Source organism: Oryx dammah, unplaced genomic scaffold, assembly GCF_014754425.2.
Source record: "Oryx dammah isolate SB20612 unplaced genomic scaffold, SCBI_Odam_1.1 HiC_scaffold_4, whole genome shotgun sequence".
NCBI lineage: Eukaryota > Metazoa > Chordata > Mammalia > Artiodactyla > Bovidae > Oryx > Oryx dammah.
In genome coordinates this window covers 10,787,616-10,809,332 of record NW_024070188.1, presented here as the reverse complement: position 1 = coordinate 10,809,332, position 21,717 = coordinate 10,787,616, and the positions used below count along the sequence as shown (strand labels likewise).

Genomic DNA, 21,717 nt, shown 5'->3' with positions numbered 1-21,717 from the left:
AGACATGGAGAAAGTATTTTAATTCTGGCAGCCGTTAATCGCTCATTGGCACTTCAACATCAGCTGTTCAGAAGACTGCCAGTAGATTGTTTAAAGTTTTTAGACTTCAAGGAACAGCTGGGCTTTACAACAGCACTCAGTTTCAGATTCTACATTTCATGTGAAATACAGTTTTATGATTTGATATGTTAACTTCCAGCTTGCCAGAAAACCTTAACTCATTGTTGTGCACTACATTATAAGCGGGATGACCAACAAAATGTATTGGCCAAACCAAGGCAGTTTCACAGTGAGAGGGAATGCTATTAGTAATTACTCTAAGACACCAGTTGTGAACTGGACTATAATTCCTGTTGGCTTTAAGCAAATTCCAACTCGAGTAATTCACATGGTTTAACCTTCTTAATAACGTAAGTATACCTGCAAAATCATATTGTTTATCTATAACAAACCTATCTAAACAGAGTGACTTAAAATAGTTACTATTTTATTAATGATCATGATTCCCTGAGATGGCTAGGGAGGCTGGAATGCTTGGGATGTATAGATTCTCATCCTTCCTATAGATTCTGATTCTTCCACACATTGTTCACACTCTGCGGGTAAGATATGCTTGTATCCATCATGGTTTCCAAAAATGTCATCCCAGTAGCAACAGCAGGCCCAAAGTTCAGAATCCCATCATCTAAATCAGGTCTAGATGCAAATGAATATTCTTGGGTTTCGCTCAGTGGTGTGTGACTGGTCTTATCTGTTCCCACATACCAGACATACAGTGGATGGCAAGGACAGAACCCCCACAATAAACACTCCCATCCAGAATGGCAGGGATAAGAATCATATAACACTAAGTGGTTCATAGCAATTCTGAATTTGCACTGGACGAGTTGCCAGGCCACCTACTTGAGGGACAGGGAATGTTCTTTGAATCGGGCCCAGTTTCATTTCCTCAGAATGTGGTTCTGTAGTTCATTGTTCTCCTAGGCTTTTGGCTCTGCTGTCTGGGTTCTTGGTTATATCCTCTTAGATAGTCTTCCTTTTCCATAAGAAATAGCTGCGTTGCATCCTGATTAACTTTCTCAGCAAGCTTCTTGCCAGTGGATAGTTGAGGACCCAGTGAAGTATTTTCATTTCGAAGTGTCCCTGTGTTGATTAATCCAAGCAGTGTAGTACCCTTACTTTTTTTTTTTTAGCTTTCTGTGTATTAGATTATAGTCTCCTCCACTAGATAAAGGCCCTACTCACAGTCCTTTTCAAAACAGACCTTCTCTGTATATTGGCTGACATAGCAGAGTGCTGTGGACCAGCCCCACTGAACTAGACAAAAATCTTATAGGAACCTGAGTCTCTTAGGTTCCACTTTAAATCATTCAGAGGCTCTCAAAAGACTTGTTACAGTCACACACTTAATTTGATCTTTGGCTGCTGGCCTTATTTTACTTTAGAAATCTTTTACAGACAAGTTTTGTGCCCTCTATATTCTGCTTAAATTTTTCTCAGAGACGGAACATTTCCTTCTATAGTTCTTATCCATTTTAGCCTTAGCATACAGCCAATTTATACATTCAACATTATTCCTGAAAATCTTTTAAAATCATATTTATAAGTCCATTTTTCTGTTTTCTAGACTACTGAAAGTGATAGTTTTGTACATTGTTTCTTTTTTTATCACACAGATTGCCATTTTTTTCCCAAAAAAGTTTGTCTTTGTAATTTCTTTTAGCAATATTTTGTGGTTTCTGGTATATAGGCTTTACACATATTTTGTTAAATATGTCCCTATGAATTTTGTGTTCTGGAGTGCTATTGTTAGTGGAATCATGTATTTTATTTCAATTTCAACTATTCATTGCTAGTATATAGATATATATTTGCTTTATGTAAATTGACCTTATATTCTACATTCATGTTCAATTCACATATTTTTTTCTAGTGGATTTCTTGCATAGATTCTTTAGTATTTCCATGTACATGATCATGTATGTACAAATAAAAACAGTTTGTTTCTTCCATTCCAATCTTTATTCCTATTTTTTCTTTTTCTTGCATAACTGTAATGGCTAGGATCTCTAGTACATATAGCATTTGATAGAAATAATGAGAGTAAATATCTTTGTCTTGTTTCCAATCTTAGGGGTTGTTAGTTGTGGGTTTTGCACAGATGCTCTTTACTAGGTTGGGGAAAGAAAAGAAAATTTTAGTTGCTCAGTTGTGTCCAGCTCTTTTTAATCCCATGGACTATAGCCCTCCAGGTTCCTCTGTCCATGGGATTCTCCAGGCAAGAATACTGGAGTGGGTTGCCATTCCCTTTTCCAGGGGATCTTCCTGACCCAGGGATCCAACCCATGTCTCCCACATTGTAGGCAGATATTTACCGTCTGAGCTACCTGGCAAGCCCAGGTTGAGGAAGTTCCTTTCTATTCCTAGTTTACTGAGAGCTTTTATTATAAATGTGTGTGTATTACTGTATATAAATTATACCTCAATTAATAACTGATTTAATAAAATTACCCATTCTAAAGCATAAACAGAGTAGTGTTGTCTGATATATATTAGTTTTGGAAAAACTTAAACTATGTAAAGTTTTAAAAGTTTAAGAAAAGTCTTAAGACTAAAAGGTTTATTACATCAGTCAACAATCATATTAAAGATATAATCAAAATGTTTAAGATTTTTCTTTAAAAAACAAAAAATAGATCTAAGAAAGGAATTGCTGTGTTTCCATTTACTAAGCTAATATGATACTTCAAAACTTTGTTATTTTTCTGGGTGGTAAACTCTGCCTGTAAAATCTAAATTTAGCACAGCTGAGAGATTGTAATACCTTTTCTTTCCTCAAGAATAAGACCTAAGAATAACAATGAAAATGTAAGATTGCTTTTAATGTTTAGTAATTATATTTCCTGTTCTTATTAACACTGTAGATATATATAATACTAAGTAATAACTCTATAGGTTAATTCTGAATCAGTATAGCTAGGTTTTATTTAAATTTCTACTCTTATACATACGAGAAAACTGAGGCTCACTCAGAAAAAGTAATGATTTGCCTTTAGTTGTTTCTATATTTATGGTAATTTTTTTAAAAATAGGAGTTACTTAAAGACCCATTGTACATTGGACTACGGCAGAGAAGAGTGAGAGGTCCTGAATATGATGATTTTTTGGATGAATTCATGGAGGCAGTTTCTTTCAAGTATGTATAATCTTTATTTTCTCTATATTTAAGTTGGATTTCAAAAACTTAAAGATAATCTAACATAATAAACTATAAAAATGTACAAGTTTGGTACAATGTTTAATAATTATAAGTTATTTGATTGAAATATATGTATGTATATCCTCATAAATATTGCTGAGCAAATGATAATGTCATGTGTCTATCCCCCCAAAAGTTGTCTGTGTTTCTGTCCCCGAAGATACTTTTTTCTTACGAGAAACTTCAGCTGCTTTGGTTTGGGATTCATAATTATGGTGACTGAGGCAGGGGCCAGTGACTGAATTACCTGAGTAAGCCTTTTCATGATTGTTGGCAGTCTGCGTTTTGTTTCTGGCTACTGATAAAATCTGGTCTTGTATCATCTTCCTGGGTGAATCTAACTCTTGTGGTAGGAGAGGCAGAGAAGTGAGCATGAATTAGTACGATCTGCAGGGTCCAGAACGAAGCAACATCCACGAATCTCTGATTAAGTATACTGTATTTGATTAAGATGCAATACAATATTTCACTGAATACTTCATTTAATTGTGGACCAAGGGCTGCTATAAAATTTTCTGTTTTTTTTTCCTTCAAAGTAGAGACTTCTGCCATAATTTAGTAACATATTCTGAGAGAATTTTGTCACACTAACAGTGGTCCCATTTGTCTCTGTATAGCCACAGAAACCATGTACTATTTAAAAACATATATGTTGCTTTGGTTTTTCATAGAAATGAACTCATCACTGGCATCAACTGTAACTATAGACATACTTCTGGTTTCTTTTTATTATAAGGTTTAATTTGAAGAAGTTGAATTCAATAGCAGAAAGTGCTCTCATCAGCTTGCAAAATATTTAGAATAGTTTGAATGTCTTGTTACCCAAGGTTTTAGTGCAAAGTACATTTACCAATTAGTATGGACTGCTTTTTTAAAACCCGTGTCTGATTTATTTCTTATTTTTATTTAACTTATTTAATTGAATTATATTTACTCATAGACATAGTTGAGCAACTCTAAAATTCAAGAGTTCATGGTACAGTTAATAACTAGAAGTTTTTCATATTTAATTTAAAATTTCTTACCCTTTAAAATTTATATAAGATCTTGCAATTATGTGTAACTTTGTAGGTAGTAATATTAATCAAGAGATTGTATAGAGAATACCGCAAGGTGGCATAAAAGAAAAAGAAATTCTCAGCATATTTGTTTTTATTTGTCTGTTTGTGTAAATAAAATTTATCTTTATATGGGTGACTTCAGTATACTTACAGAGAAACTGTTGAGTCATGAATATAGCATATATGGCCTATATACTTAAATATTGTTGAAATAAAAAGAGAAGAGTATGGCCTATATACTTATCCTGTTGAAATAAAAGAGAAATAATTCCACAGAAACAAAAAGAGAAATAATTCCATAACCAGTGAAAAGCTTTCTGGATGAAAAGCTAATTTTGAATGAGCTTTGTCAATCTAGAATCAGAAAAACTATGTGTGTGTGTGTTTAATGTTGAATTGAGAAGTTACCTAAGATCTATAATAAGAAATGGGGATTGACAAGAGTCAACAATAATTTAAAATGCAGAGACCACATATAAATCAGGAATTACACTTCTGGGCTCTTCCCAGAGAAAAACCCCACAGACTTTTCAAAGATACTTTCTAGCATAACTCTACTTTGGGAAGAGTTTTCTCGAAACGAAACCTACTACCGTTACCAAATTAAATTGGGACGTAATCCTGAAGATAAACCCAAAATTATTTAAAAAGGAAATGTAGCTTACATTCAAGGTGGCAAATGCCTGTTAGGAATCAGATTCTAGATGGAGTTATTAAGGAGTGCAATTGGAATCTACCCTTTTGTAAGGGAAAGAACAGGAAAAGAAGTGGATGAAGGAGAAGTTGAACTACAGTGTCGACCTGCCCACAGCCCTTGGGGCCACACTTTCATGCTGTCTCCTTAGACCCCCAGGGAAAACTAATTTCCATTCCCCACTCCCCAACCAATATCATGTTGGTTTTCTAATTTACCTCTTGTCAGGATTGAGTTGGGGCAGTTGTAATTTCTTCCTTTTGGCTTTCTCCACAATTATATCTCTTAGCTCATGGGCCAAAGACTTGCTACGGGTGTTGCGGCAGTCACCAAGTAGGTCTCTGTCCTGGTTCTGTATGTGGGGGCTGAGGAAATCACCACCATGTGGGTCTGTGGTCCCAGGGCCCGTTACGAGCTAGACCTTGGCCAGGGCTCCGTCTGTGACTGGGCTCCAGGTTCTTCCAACGGGGACTGACAGCATATTGGTGCTTCAGGTCTCCTAGTATCTCTGTCTGCTCTGTGCCCTCAGAATGTGGGAGGATTAAAGGGCTGTAGGTCCCTTTGGGGGAAGTTGGGGGAATTACTACCTTGTATTCTTGTTATAATGTCACATGGTCCTTCCCTCTGGAGACTAGACTTCTTCTTCAGTCAGTGAGTTCTGGGTCCAAAAGTTAGCTAGATTTGGAAACTGAGTCAGTGATTGTGACATTATTGGGGCAACTACCCTCCACTTTTGTGGCCATTCATCTTTGATTTATTTTGAATGTACATGTTGAATAGTCACCTTGTTGGGATGCCATATTTTATTAATTATGTCAATAACTCTCTGTGGGTCAAGCACACCCCACACACCAGCCTTGCCACTCTCAGGATAATTGTGCCCACCTGGCTTCTGGTGGCTTCTGATCTTCACCTGGTTCTGTTATCCCCGTTGCTGTTGAGCCTGATTTCTCTTACATACCTTCCCTCTGTCACTTCTGGTCTTCAGAAGAGAGCCACCACTCAGAACCTAGTAAAGGAGATGTCATCTCACTAGTACCTTCCTTGCAACTTGGGTTAGTGGTGTGTTTTCTGGGCCTTCCTGTGGAGTATCTCCATCTGATGGGGTTCTGGCCCTCTGCAGCATGTGAACCCCAGAATATACTCTCTGCACCCGTGCACCCTTCTTCTGACCCCTGCCATAGAGTTTCTGGCATTTCATATTTAACATGAGCTATTACTTTATCCTTGTTTTCAGGTACCATCGTAGTAGCCAGTTTGCACATTTCCTGAGATTCTTGCTGGTTTCAAGTCTTGCCTCTCAGGACGGTGCCCTCACATGGATGGTGGTGGTAGTGCTGGTTTAGTACCTAAGTCGTGTCTGACTCTTGTGACTCGATGGACTGTAGCCTGCTGGGCTCCTCTGTCCATGGAGTTCTCCAGGCAAGAATACTGGAGTGGGTTGCCATTTCCTTCTCCAGGGGATCTTCCCCACCCAGGGATCAAACATGGATCTCCTGCATTGCAAGCAGATTCTTTACCAACTGACTGAGCTACCAGGGAAACCTGCCCTCACATGGATAATCTCTCCCTTGTCTAATCTTAAATTCTAGGCCCTTTGATCAGCCACCTTCAGTATTTAATCTCACATGTACTCTCCTTGCTAATGTGAACTTGCTAGATCTTTCAGTTCCTTCCTCAAATAGTGTCTTTCTTTTTCAGACCTCATCACCCTACGTGGGTAATATTGTGATATAACCCTAGGTACATAGGCCTGAGCGTCTGGAGGAGAGGTGGGAGTGGACAGATGGGGGGGTTAGGGAGAGATAGGTTGTCTTATTGGGGAGAAGCCTCTACCTACAATCCTCCCCAAGAAAGACGGGGCAGGACTACTTATGTTGGTTCAGAAAGTTCTGGGGAATTCGAGAGTTCAAGATTTGGGGGAGGTATCGAGTAAGACATCTTGTAACACGTGGCAGGAACCTGGTCTTTTCCAGTCAGGATGTTGACTTAGCACATCTCCCGTGCCTGCAGGTTTGGGAGTATTTGACTGCTTTGACACTTAATCCCAGCTCCCGGTCATTAGCTTTTTCTGCTCTAAAGACCTGATAACATTTTCAGATCTACCAGAGAGTTCCTCTGGCTTTCAGGTTGGTGGTTACTTGCTTTTAGCTTTTTTATTTCTTTCAGATTTCCAAATGCATTCTTTTTCTTTTTAAAAAATTTATTGGAGTGTAGTTGATTTACAGTGTTGTATTAGTTTCTGGTATATAGCAAAGTAAATCAGTTATACACGTATTGCCCTTAGCTTTTTATTTTCTTTGCCTGTTGTCCTTGAAGTTATTATTTCTCTTCTGTTTCTCAAATATCATTCCAGCCACACTGTTCCCTTCTGCTGATACATCAGCCCAACCTGTCCCTGGCGAGAGCTTTAACTGTTGGACAGCCACCTTGTGCCAGGGCTTCTCTGTGTTCCCCTGGGGTTAGGGTCCTCATTGCCAGCCAGACAACTAGGGATTCAGCTCCGCAGCCCCATCCTATCACCTGCTTTCTCAGACCACTCCTGGTACCGTCGGTCACAGATTAGGTTATCTGGTACATATTCGGAAGCAAACTTTGATCTTCAAGAGGTTTGTAAGAAGTGCCCTAGAGGTCAGCTCCCATGGAAGGGGTGCAGAGGGAGAAGAAATGGGCACAGGGACAGAACTGAGCTGGGATGCAGCACAAGACACCTTCCTCTGGCCCCGTGGAGAACTCTGGAACCACAGCAGCTTTTTAGAGTTGTCCTCCATTGCCTGAGATGGCCAAGCCTTCCTGTTCCTACATCATTTAGTCGTTGGGTGTGGGTCCCCCTGAGAAGGAGCATGACCTGTGGTTTAGGGCTCCCTGTAGCTGAGACAGGCCCTGGGACAACAATGGGGAAACTGAGAGCCATGTCACAGTAATGCTTGGATAAAGATGAAAACTGAGCAGGAGAAAGTACTGAAGTTTGTAATAAAGGCACGTGCTAGAGTCTTAGGAGGGACCATATTTCTGATATTCTAAGTCACATGACAGACAAATGCTAGCCTCTGCATAGTATTCTTGCTTTGGAAACATTGATCATTGGAGCAAACGTTGAGTTGCTTCCGGAAACCATGCGCTAAAAGAAGCTCGATCTCTCCAGTAAAAATGTCATGTTAAACTATTTCTTCTTTCTCACTGTTTTGACCCATTTGTTCATTTATTGAAAGCCAGGCACTGTGTTTGGTGCTGGAAATACGGGACTGAATCAGACAAAAATAATCTTTGCCTTTCACATAGCATCTTTACTAGAGGAGTCAGATAATAGACAAACATAAGGAAATGAAAGAATGCAATTTATGGTCATTGCAATGATAGAAACAGGCAATTGTACTGAGAATAATAGGAAATGACTTAATTTATATGTCAGGTAAGTTATTAGATACATTCTATGAAGTCAGTTGTCAGTCATGGTACTTTTCTAGGCATGATACTTCTGTTGCAAGTTGATATGAGCTCTTTGATTATAGTTAGGTAAATTCATAAACAGTGGAAAACTGAATCTAGAAAATATAGATTGATTAGAACAGATACTAAGTAGCATCTCCTGTGGAGTAATACCACAGGTCCATTTCCCTAGTACTTGCCTTTTCAGTGATTTTATCAGTTGGTCCTATAATTACATATTTGAGAATATCGATTAAGAAAATAATTCTGAGTAGAAAATAGTTTCTACACCCACATATGTTCACTGAGCATTTTTATCCCATGGTTTTCTTCCCTCTGTTTCCTGAGTAGCACACCCTCCTTGCTTACTTCCTACCTCACTGGTTGCTCCGTCACACCTCTCTTGGCTTCTTTCTTCCCCTCCCCTTGACCTCTGTACCTGATGGTACTCCAGGGCTTGGTGCTTTCCTAGGTACTGTTTATTATCTTCACTCCCTTGATGACCTCCTCTGGTTCTTCTTCTTGTATCTGTGACTCCCAAATCTATGTTTTGAGTCTGTATCTCCTGGAACTCCAGAATGGTAGTCAGCCTCCTCCTTGACATAGACCTGTAATAGGCAGAGCATATGGAGAAGTCCAGAATTGGACTCCTGACCTCCCGCCTGCCTGACCCCTGCTCCTGCTGTAGGATTTCCTGTCTCAGTAAATGACAGCCCCATTTGTCCTGTTGCTGAGGTGAAACTCATTGGCATTATCACTCCATACCCATACTGCCTACAAACTCATTAGCTTTAACTTCAGAGCATATCCAGAGTCCAGGCACTTCTCATTGCCTCTGTTATTACTTCCCGTATGTTCTCCCTTATTATTGTCGTCATCTCCTAACTAGTTTGACTGCTCCCTCCCTTGTGCCCCCTTAGTCTGTCCTTAGCACCGAGGCTAAAATGATTGTAAGTCAGGTAATTTCTCTGCTCGAAATCCTCAAGGGCTTATCATTTCATGCAGAATTAAAATGAAAAGTCAAAGTGTGAAAGCACTAGGCAGTCAGTCATGTCTGATTCTCTGTGACTCCATGGGTTGTAGCCCGCCTCCGTCCATGGGATTGCCTAGGCAAGAATACTGGAGTGGGTTGCCATTCCCTTCTCCAGAGGATCAAACCCGGGTCTCCTGCATTGAAAACAGATGCTTTACCTTCCAAGCCAAGTGGGAAGCCCTGCAGAGAATAAAAGTAAGTCCTTGGCAATAGCAGAAAAAGACCCCAGACCAACTGACTGCTTGTTTGCTGTTTTTCTGAGTAAAGGCAGGCATGCTGATGCCTCAAGGCTTGCCATTTTTCCTTCTTGAAATCCTTCCCACCCTCACCTTACCCAGTTTTCCACATGGCTAGCTCTCTTGCCTCCTTTAAAGAGATATTTAAAATCCTGTGCCGCCCCTCACCCTGCCGCTCAAAGGATTTTCTTGGCAGTACAGTGGTAAGAACTTGGGCGCGCTTTCACTGGTAGGGCCCAGGTTCCATCCCTGATTGGGTACTAAGATCCTGTAGCCTAGGGGAGAAAAAGAGAGAAATAATAATATAAAATAAAATATAATTTCCTCAACTATTTCTTTCTCAGTGAGCCCTTCCATGACCCACTTCTTTATAATTTTACCTCTAATTCATTTTTTTTCTTCCCTGCATTTATCAGTATCTGATGTATTTATATTTAATTATTTATGTTCTGCCTACATCCCTACATTGTAAGTTTCATGGGAGCAGAAGTTTTCTTTTTCTTTCCCTGCCGTATCCCTGGTCTTTAAGATATTATCTAGCATGTGATAAATACTCGGTAAATATTTGTCAAGTGAATGATTGAATTTGATGAATTTTGTTTATGTAGCTTAAAATGATAGATATGAATGGAAGAACTCTGATCAGTCACATAAACATTTTCATGTGATTTAATTTCAGGAAATATTAAACCTCTTATAATCCTTACATACTTCCAAGTACATACTAAAAATATTACTTGTAGGTTACTCGTTAAATATTTGTTTCTATTCTGTGGTTGTACTTCTTAAAGTAGCTTTTGTTTTCCAGAATCAATTGCATCTGAAAGTTAATAAGAACAGTAGTGACAGCTTCAGCTCTATTGTCTAAAATCCTTTGGAATTTCATTCATAGTTATTAACTAAATGAGAAAACAAACAAAAAAGTACCTCAAGAGAGCTTTAAAAAGCTAGTATTAAAGTTTTTTAATGAAAGTAATAGAAGCTATTCATCTGTGACTTAATCTTTTTTCCTTTTTCTTTTTAAATGATTAAAATAAAAAATCACTTGGAAGCACTAGGAATGGCAGCAGAGATGATTATTATATTTAGACCTCAACTTTGGCTGCCATCACAGATTTTATTATGTTCTGTCATTTAACACTTAAGGGAAGTAATCTCAATCTGAAGCCATACCATCTGCCACTTCTACAGGGTGTGATAATGATGTTTTCATAAAAGGATGCTTTCTGTACTGATTTGACACTGAACCAGCGCCTTGACAGTTTGCCTGAGACACACCAGACTATTCAGAGAGGTTATTAATTTAGTCAGAGTTCTTAGAGGTCACATATGAGATTTCAAAGGAATAAGACATATAGCCCCTGATTATCATGGCCAGATTTACTAAATATATTTTCATGATTTTCATAATACTTTCTAAAGACGTCATCAGATATCCAAGTCAATGTACTCTTCATCATTACTCAGGGCTGCAGTTCAACACTTTCTCCACCATTCTACACTGAATCTTTGGTTGCGCCTTATGGAAGGGGCCTCGTTACTTCCCTCTTATCTTTCTTTCTCCTGTTTCCGCTGCAGTTAATTTCATGGCTGACTTTCTGTGCTGCCGTCTTCCACCTGTTCCAATCGTTGCCTTTTATTCCTGATCCTTTTTTTAGCTGAATGGGTATATTTATGGCTTAGATGATTTTATCTATAAATCTTTGAGGCCCTTTGGATTCCACCTGTCACTTTGATCAGCATAAGTTCCTTAGGTTTTCATAAGAAATTTAATAAAAACATATGACTGTATGGGACACCACCTGCTATTCTTCCTTGTGGTCCAAAGGTGAGGTAAACCATTTGAAAAAAAAAAAAAATCAAGTGGAAAGAATGTCTGTCAATATGAGAAAAATCAGCAACCATGTAACTAAGGAACATGACTTAAATCAAATTTATGACTCAGATGTTTTTTTCCATTTTTCCATCCAAAGAAAAATCAGATTCACACTTTTAACTATAGCCATATTTTTCTTGAAATGCCAGGTATTTCTATTTATAATTTTCCACTTTTTTTTTCAAGTACATGAAAAAGATAGGTCATGTAAGTATTAGCAATCTATAGGTGTGCTTTATGTATACATATGTGTAAATATATATATATATATATATACAGTTTTATTCCCTTAAAGATTTAAGATGGATGTGTATTGGGTTGGCCAAAGAATGTGTTTGGATTTTTCCATAAGATCGCACAAAAACCCGAACAAACTTCTTGGCCAGTCCAATACTGTGGTATTTTAATGCTAGTTCTGCATCTTTGCCCATATTCCAGTCCAGTCTTGGAGGAGCCAGTTTGACTTGGAGGAACAAATCAAATTTATTATCTCTTTCTGAATATAGTTGACAACTCTTTTCTTGCAGATGCGTTTCTTTTTTAATTGTATTTTATTCTAAACATTAATTCTAGCATTCCTTTAATATGGATGCAAATTTTTTACACTGGTTTTATTCTGTGTGACTGTTACATGTTACTTTATTGTGTCCTGTTTTCCTTACTTGAATATGAGTTCTGTCAGAAAAAAACTTTGTTATCAAGGGATCCTTTTTTTCTCACTGTCTCACATTATACTGTACCATGTGAAAGTGAAGGTCATTCAGTCATGTCCTACTCTGTGATCCCATGGACTATACAGTCCATGGAATTCTCCAGGCCAGAATACTGGAGTGGGTAGCCTTTCCCTTCTCTAGGGGTTCTTCCTAACCCAGGTCTCCCTCATTGCAGGCAGGTTCTTTACCAGCTGAGCCACAAGGGAAGCCCAAGAATACTGGGGTGTGGGTAGCCTATCCCTTCTCCAATGAATCTTCCCAACCCAGGAATTGAACCGGGGTCTCCTGCATGGCAGGCCGATTCTTTACCAACTGAGCTGTCAGGGAAGCCCTACTGTGCCACTAGTGAGAATAAAATAACCCTGTTGAAAGCATTACTTAAATGTTGAAGCCATCAAAACTACTGTGACGCGTATCTGAAGGAAAGGTGATTTTCTAACGTAGACTAGAGAATCATACAGTTTTATGAATGAAGTGGCTCTTCTGGTAGTAAACTAAAGGTCTGGATTTTAATTACAGAGAGACATTTATGTTTTTGAGTTTACATTTTCTCTAAAGAAGAAAAGTGTTTTAATAAATTCCCGTTGTATTCATTATTACCTGTCTTTTTCTCTTTGAATCAACAAGCGTTGAGATCTATATAGAGGAACCCGTTGATCTTTTATCTGAGTTTCTGAAAGCTGTATCATTATATCTATTAAAGATAATCATTGTGGTTTGACAGTTTGCATACCATGCTTCCCCTCTTTCTTCTGACTTTGATTTAGCTATCTGAGCCCTAACTCCTTTTCAGTTCAGTTCAGTTTAGTCAGTCGCTCAGTCGTGTCCGACTCTTTGCGACCCCATGAATCGCAGCACGCCAGGCCTCCCTGTCCATCACCAACTCCCAGAGTTCACTCAGATTCACGTCCATCGAGTCCGTGATGCCATCCAGCCATCTCATCCTCTGTCGTCCCCATCTCCTCCTGCCCCCAATCCCTCCCAGCATCACAGTCTTTTCCAATGAGTCAACTCTTCACATGAGGTGGCCAGAGTACTGGAGTTTCAGCTTCAGCATCAATCCTTCCAATGAACACCCAGGACTGGTATCCTTTAGGATGGACTGCTTGGATCTCCTTGCAGTCCAAGGGACTGTCCAGAGTCTTCTCCAACACCACAGTTCGAAAGCATCAATTCTTCGGCGCTCGGCCTTCTTCACAGTCCAACTCTCACATCCATACATGACCACAGGAAAAACCATAGCCTTGACTAGACGGACCTTTGTTGGTAAAGTCATGTCTCTGCTTTTTAATATGCTATCTAGGTTGGTCATAACTTTCCTTCCGAGGAGTAAGCGTCTTTTAATATCATGGCTGCAATCACCATCTGCAGTGATTTTGGAGCCCCCCAAAATAAAGTCTGACACTGTTTCCACTGTTTCCCCATCTATTTCCCATGACGTGATGGGCACGTGGGCTTCGGTAGTTGAAACACATGGGCTCAGTAGTTGTGACTCCTGGGCTCTAGAGCACAGGCTCAGAAGTTGTGACCCATGGGCTCAGTTTCTCTGCAGCATGTGGAATCCTCCCAACCCAGGGATCGAACCCGTGTCTCCTGCATTGGCAGGCGGACTGAGGCACTGTGGAAGTGCAGCCCAGTTTCTCAATACTTTTCTTTCTTGTTGTTGTCCATCTATATTACCATATGTATTGTTACAAAAATTTTGATATATCTGCTAGTTGCTGATACTAAAAAAAGAATAATCACGGTAGATTTCCTTAGTCATATTCATCGATTAACCTAAAAAACAAAAACCAAAAAACCACTACAAGTAACAATGCCTTGTGGATCACAATAAGGTTATCATCATCTTTTCCTGCCTCCCTTTGTTTGTAATCTGCCCTCCTTAGTTTACATGTCTTGATAAACAGAGCAGGTATGCACATCTGAAAGCAGTTTAGTTTTTACTTTCAAAGACTAATCTTAATCTATATGGCTGGGTTTGATGGGGAAATAGTGTTACCGTACTTGAATGAGATAGGTAGAATTTTACTATTGGAGATTAAAGATGTTGAAAGGAAAAGGGGAATTAAGCAAAGTCAGAAAGGTGGTTGGGGTAAGGTCAAAATTAAAAGGGACTCTTTTGTTCTCTAAGTTTGGAATCTAATTTGCAGTTAATGCTGTATCTTGACTCAACATTATTGCTGATGGTCAGCGTGTCTCAGTTAGCAAAAGTCAGAGCACCTGTGCTGGCCCGTCCTGATCTCCTGTGCAGAGGTCACTCCATGCAGAGGCCACTCTGCCTGTCCTGCCTGCCCTGGCACTGGACTCTCAGGGGATGTTCCCACTTCAGAACATTTGTGCTTTCTCGTCCTTCTTTCTAAAATATCCCCGCCTCTCCCCCCGCCCCCCCTTCCCTCCCTGAAATCTGCTTGGTTAACTTGGTTTTTCAGTCTTTATTGAAATTTTACCATCTCCTGAGCCTTATCCTTATTCCCCCATCCAGATGATAACTGAAATCAGCCCAACCTTCTCGCCACCCCTGGCTCTCCTGATACTGTTTGGCGTGACTTTTTCCTTATAACTTTTTAAAAAGTCTTTATGTCTTTATTGATTTTGTTGCATTACTGCTTCTGTTTTATGCTTTGGTTTTTGGCCACAAGGTATGTGGGATCATAGCTCCCTGACGAGATCACAGTCACGCCCCCTGCATCAGAATTCAAAGTCTTATCCCCTGGACCACCTAGGGGAAGTCCCTTATGGTATAACTTTATATTATTTGTCTAGATTACATCATTGTATATAGTTTATTTATTACATTTATTGCTTACTGTGTGTCTCACCCACTGGAACGTACGTTCCCCAAGGACAGTGATCTAGTTTGTTCATCTTATGAGCAAGTTCTTGTGTTAATGCCTGATACAGAAGAGATATATATTAAACACTTGTTGAACTGAATTGAACTATACTCAGAGGGAGACCACATAAGAGAATATGAGTGAATTGGTACAAATCTTTCACTATTACTAGGAAATTAAATTTTAAACATGCCTTCCTTTTGATGAGTTACTTGCATCATTTTTATTGGAAAGAGAACCATAAAGATGTTGTGAGTGTTGAATACCTGATTTTCTCAGGTCTCATAGACTATTTCTTGAGGGACTAAAAATAAGTACTGAAGTTGGTGTGTTGTATAAAATAATGACTATACATTTAATACAAGCTGGTAGTAGATCTTTTTGAGCTGATAGATTTCCAAGTTCTATTATTTAAAGCTGTAACAAAATTTGTGTAAAATTTGTCATAATCAAGACATAAGAATAAAATAATTATTCATATTACCAAGATGATTACATTCTGGCTAATTCAATTTTCCATCACTTGACTGTTATTTTTATTTCACAAATTATAAAGCAAGCCAGAATTAACACAGCATGCCACAATTTTGATTTATCCATGATGTAGTGGTTAATTCTTTAGACTGTTTTTCTTTGTGGTGTCCACAGATGGTGACCCATTTTTTTTTTTTTTCACATCTTTAGTCAGAAGAATTCCACATCCTACAGTGTACATGTAAAGACTGCCACATTTGCAAATAGGAAGAAGAATAAGCAGCTGTTAAATGTATTATTAGCCAGTATGGTGAGATTGGGATTATAGAAATTCTAATATAAAAAAAGGCTCACTCATTTTGAGGCTAGGTTGGAGTGGGGTCTCCTGGGATAGGTTGAAAGTTCATTTCTTCAGAGTGACATTTCTTATTTCAGTGAGTTCACTGTAGTTTGGGATCTGACTTTCAGCCCAGGAAGTTTAAAAAGCTGACTCAAAGCCCATATGTCAGGACCATGCGATAAGTAAAACCTGGGCTTTAAAAAGTGCATGGCCAGATACACTTAGATATATAGATTTCTGCCTTCAGTGACAAGGTGGATTATAATTAAACATTCTCAAAAGTGTTCCAATTTTAGGATTTTATTAAAGTACTGAAGAAGCTGTATTTTGTTTCAACATTCAGGGCTGGATCTGTTTCATAAAACATGGTGACTCAAGAATATCTGTGATCATTATGAGTCAGTTGAAAATGTTGGTCACATCATCTAATTATACTTGACCCAGAGGAGTAAACTCACTCAGTGTTTTAAACTACTTTGTTCTGCATAAAGTTTAACTTTTCCTTGCTGCCCAAAGTTTATTTTAGCAGCAGCTCAAAAGACAATTGGCAAAGGGAACAATTCAAAAGAAAAAAAAATTCACAAAAGATTTTTTATTTGCCTTGCATTAATTTCCCTGTGCTACATATTAATTGTATAGTCAGCTTCAAAGCAAGTTCATGATAAAAATTACTTCCACAATTAAAAAATGATACAAAGATACTAAAAGTTGTTGAATCAACTGTGAAAAGATTAAAAATGAGATTTAGGCTTGCATAAGCTATTTATGTTAATCACATAGACCAGTTCTTTGGTCTCTCTATGTGTTTTTAAAACATCTGTATCAGTACCATTTGATATATCCTGAAATAGAGACAAATAATTTCTTCTTGAGTATTTGGTTATATCTTATCTGATTATATTCTAAAGCAGACACAAATAATTTCCTCTTCTTGAGTATCTTCTTTGACCCCTCAAAGTTTTCTTGTGCATATATCTTGTAAACAAGTTCATTATTAAATCCATCTGACATTTCTATGTTATGTCCTTGATCCATGCCCTTACTCTATGTCTATCATCATAACCCTTCTTTTTAGACTTTGACCACTTCTATTCTTTATCACCATACAGAACCCTTCAGTAACTTTTGCATCATAGAAATAAATCTTCATACACTTACCTTCACCCCTTTTAAACCCTTTTTTACCTTCCACAGATAAACACCTTTCTGATCTGTTCCTTGCACTTGATCTTTCTGTCTTCTACCCTCCATGTATCCTTTGTACAATTCATGAAGATCTAGTTTTAGTTGTCTGTACATATACTTGTCTGTCACACCTTTGTACATATTGCTCCTTCTTGCCTCACTGTTTTTGATTATATAATTATTGCTTGTCTTTTATAAACCAGTTGCAATCTGTAGACTATCCTTGTCTAGCTAATAGAGGCTTCTCTGGTAGAGCTAGTTATGAGTCAGTGCAGGAAGCATAAGAGATGTGGGTTTGAACCCTGGGTCAGGAAGATCCCCTGGAGGAGGGCCTGGCAACCCACTCCAGCTTTGTTGCCTGGAGAATCCCATGGACAGAGGAGCCTGGCAGGCTATGGTCCATAGGGTCACAAAGTGTCGGACACAACTGAAATGACTTAGCACGTAGCAGACACATATGGTTCCTTAGCATGGATACACCCTGATAGTATGCATCACACTGAGTTGTAATTACATTTATTCATCTGAGTTAGCACTCAGTCTTGCAAATACTAGAGGTCAAGGACTGGGTCTTTTTTGTTTTTCCTTTATAATACCTGTCATGATACAGAATAGGTACTCGAAAAATGGTTGTTGAATGAGGACTGAGGTGAAATTGTACAGTTCTGGAATATTGGAGATACAAGTATCTGAAGACTGTATAACTTTAAGGGAAAGTATATTGGATGATTACTTGAAATTAGAACTGAATTGCATAAAGAAATAGTATTTCCACTCTCTGTGGCTTTATAGTATAAAACTAACACCTCTTTATAGATGAACAAATCATCCATAGAGTCATTGCATGTTTCTGAATAGACTTTAGTATTTTATATGCATTACAAGGGTAAAAGGGTTTTTTGCATAGGAAGTAGAAGTTTGTTGTCGTTCAGTTGCCCAGTTGTGTCCAACTCTTTGCAGCCCCATGGACTGCAGCACACCATGCCTCCCTGTCCATCACCATCTCCCAAAGTTTGCCCAAGTTCACGTTCATTGCATCGGTGATGCCATCCAGCCATCTCATCCTCTGACACCCTCTTCTCGTTCTGCCCTCAATCTTTCCCAGCATCAAGGATTTTTCCAGTGACTCAGCCATTTGCTTCAGGTGACCAAACTTCTGGACCTTCAGCTTCAGCATCAATCCTGCCAATGAGTATTCAGGGTTGCTTTTCCTTAAGGTTGACTGGTTTGACCTTCTTGCTGTCCAAGGGACTCTCAGGAGTCTTCTCCAGCACCACAGTTTGAAAACATCAATTCTTAGGCATTCTGCCTTCTTTATGGTCTAGCTCTCACAACCAAACTTGACCACTGGGAAGACCATAGCCTTGACTATATGGACCTTTGTCAGCAGAGTAATGTCTCTGCCCTTCAACACACTGGCTAGGTTTGTCATAGCTTTCCTGCCAGGAAGCAGTCATCTTCTGATTTCATGGCTGCAATCACCATCCACAGTGATTTTAGAATGCAAGAAGAGGAACTCTGTCACTACTTCCACCTTTTCCCTGTCTATTTGCCATGAAATAATGGGGCCGGATGCCATGATCTTAGTTTTTAAAATATTTAGTTTTAAGCCAGCTCTCACTCTTCTCCTTCACTTTCCTCATGAGGCTCTTTAGTTCCTCTTTGCCTTCTGCCATTAAAGTGGTATCATCCCCATATCTGAGGTTGTTGATATTTCTCCTGCCTATCTTGATTCCAGCTTGTAACTTATCCAGCCCAGCATTTCTCATGATGTGCTCAGCATATAGGTTAAATAAACAGCAGACAGCCCTGTTGTACTCCTTTCTCACTCCTAAACCAGTTGGTTGTTCCATACAGAGTTCTAACTGTTGCTTCTTGATCCACCACATACAGATTTCTGGGGAGACAGTAAGATTGTCTGATAGTCCCATCTTTTTAAGAACTTTCCGCAGTTTGTTATGGTCCACACAGTCAAAAGCTTTGGTGTCATCGATGAAACAGAGGTAGATGTTTTTCTGGAATTCCCCTGCTTTCTCTATGATCCAGCAGATGTTGGCAATTTGATCTCTGGTCTGTCTGCCTTGCTAAACCCAGCTTGGACACCTGGAAGTTCTTGGTTTGTGAAATGCAGAAGCCTAGCATGCAAGATTTTAAACATGACCCTACTAGCAAGGGAGATGAGTCCAATTGTCCAGTGGTTTAAACATTCTTTAGTACTACCCTTCTTGGGAATTGGGATGAGGGCTGACCTTTTCCAGTCCTGTGGCCACTGCTGGATCTTCCAGATTTGCTGACATATTGCATATAACATTTTGATAGCAGAGTAGCAGTTTAACCTTATGTATGTCCTGTATTTATTATGAGTTTGTTTACCTAAAAGCACTGATGTTGTTTTCTGGTTACAAACAGTTAAGGATATAAACAACTAATAATTCTAACCTTTTTTAGCTTTACTAACTAAAGCCTGGATTTACTAACTAAACTCAGGCTTCCCAGATGGCTCAACAGGTCAAGAATCCACCTGCAATGCAGGAAACATAGGAGACACACACACACGGTTTGATTCCTGAGTCAGGAAGATCCGCTGGAGGAAGAAATGGCAGCCTACTCCGGCATTCTTACCTGAAATATCCCGTGGACAGAGGAACGTGACAGGCTGCAGGCCACAGGGTCACAGAGAGTCGGACTGACTGAGGAACTAAGCACCTGGTAGCAACCTAAAAGCACTGATGTTGTTTTCTGGTTACAAATAGTTACGGATATAAACAACTAATAATTTGAACCTTTTTTAGTTTAACTAAACTCTGGGTTATGCTAATGGATTACTCCACATCTATAGTCTCTGCCCAGTTGTTTCAACTGTTGAAAATCAAATGTGCACAAAGGGAGTAAGTAAAGAGATGCTATAAGTTAATGCAACAGAATAATTAAAATATTTAATTCATTTTAATGGTATTTGTGATAAAAACTGACGCCAGAGGATTTGCATGGTAGCTATGAAAGTGAAGTGAAAGTGTTAGTCGCTCAGTTGTGTCCAACTCTTTGCGACCCCATGGACTGTAGCTTCTCTGTCCATAGAATCCTCCAGGAAAGAATACTGGAGTGGGTTGCCCTTTTCTTCTCCAGGGGATCTTCCCAACCCAGATCAAACCTGGGTCTCCCTCATTGCAGGCATCTTCTTTACCAACTGAGCCACCAGGGTAGCCCCTATGGTAGCTATGGCCTTGTTTATTTATTTATTTTAAATTTCTTTGAAAGATTTCACACTGACTCCAGATTTCTACGACAGGTCTTTATTTTTTTGTCCGTACTCTCGTAGGATCATAATTCCCTCACCAGGGATTGAACCTGGGCCCTGGTGCTGAGTCCCAACCACTGGACCTCCAGGGAATTCCCTAGAGATGGTCTTTGGAAATACCTAGAATGAGGGCAAGTGCAGTGGAAGCAGTGACGCAACAGCAGACCCAGTACGATCGTCCCTTCCTCTTTCTTGTCTTAGCCCCCGCTCACATACACACATATATATATGGTTGATTTTCTAGGTGAAATTCATTTCTGTTCTGTTTATTTTAGGAGACGTTTCTTGCTCAGGTCAGAATGCTAGGTACTAAATCTTCACTTTCAGTAAAACATACCTAAATAAAATTTTGCCCATAAGAAGTTGTTAGTGCTTGAATTTCTTCATACAAAGTGTCTGGAGTAGTCAACGTCATAGGACCAGAAAGTGGAAACGTGGTTGCCAAAGGGTGGGGAAGGAGAGGAGGAATTAGAGTTTAAGGGTCTGAGCTTTGCAAGATTAAAAAGTTTCCAGAGATCTGTTGCCCAGCACTGGAAATATACTTAAATTATTGAACTGGACACTTAAAAATGGCTAAGATAGTAACTTTAATGTTAGGTGTCTTTTTTTGCCACAATAAAAAGGAGAAATTGTTAGTAAAGTTTTTATAGATGAAAAACTTAAGTGAAAAAGCGTTTTAAAGAGTTACAAAATATCATTTAGTGTTAGAGACTAAAATTTTTCTTATTGTTATGATTACATGAAATATTCAGCCCATGTAAAGTGTTAGGAATAGTAAAGCTCAATCATATTGTAATTGAATGTAGTAACTTTCACTTTTCAATGAAGTTTGATGTTAATTCATTTTATATTCCTTTTACTGACAGGACACTGGCATTGTAACTCAAAGTGGTCTTATATATTTCATAAGAGCTGCTTTTATAAACAGAACACCTTGAGGCTAAAAGGAAAATTTTAATATAAGTATGCATTTTTCTGTATATTTTATGCTTTGTGAATTTCCATGGAGTAATTCCCTTCTGTTTATTACTTGTTTGTATTTTGTCCTAAATGGTATAAAATACAAAAGTATTTGCTTTTAACTATACCTTTTACATACTGCTGAACACTCAAAATATTAAGTGTTGAAAGGCATATTTTCTTTTAACTTAAAAACTATCAGAAGGTGACTTCATTTGAATGCATTGTTTGTTTTCTTGATATTTAAAATTATCTATTTAAATACAAGAATGAATACTTTATACATTCAAATAGTATCATGGATTTGAATCTACAAAAGTTC

General features: G+C 38.7%; 1 protein-coding gene across 1 annotated transcript in view; it reads left to right on the top strand.

Annotated features, from left to right (window-relative positions):
- The window catches only part of ME1 (malic enzyme 1), a 209,496-nt gene that overhangs the window by 109,562 nt on the left and 78,217 nt on the right, over window positions 1-21,717 (top strand). The window contains exon 6 of the mRNA XM_040238953.1: window positions 3,093-3,196. Coding sequence (XP_040094887.1) covers window positions 3,093-3,196 — 104 coding nt within the window. The remainder of the gene's footprint in view (window positions 1-3,092; window positions 3,197-21,717) is intronic.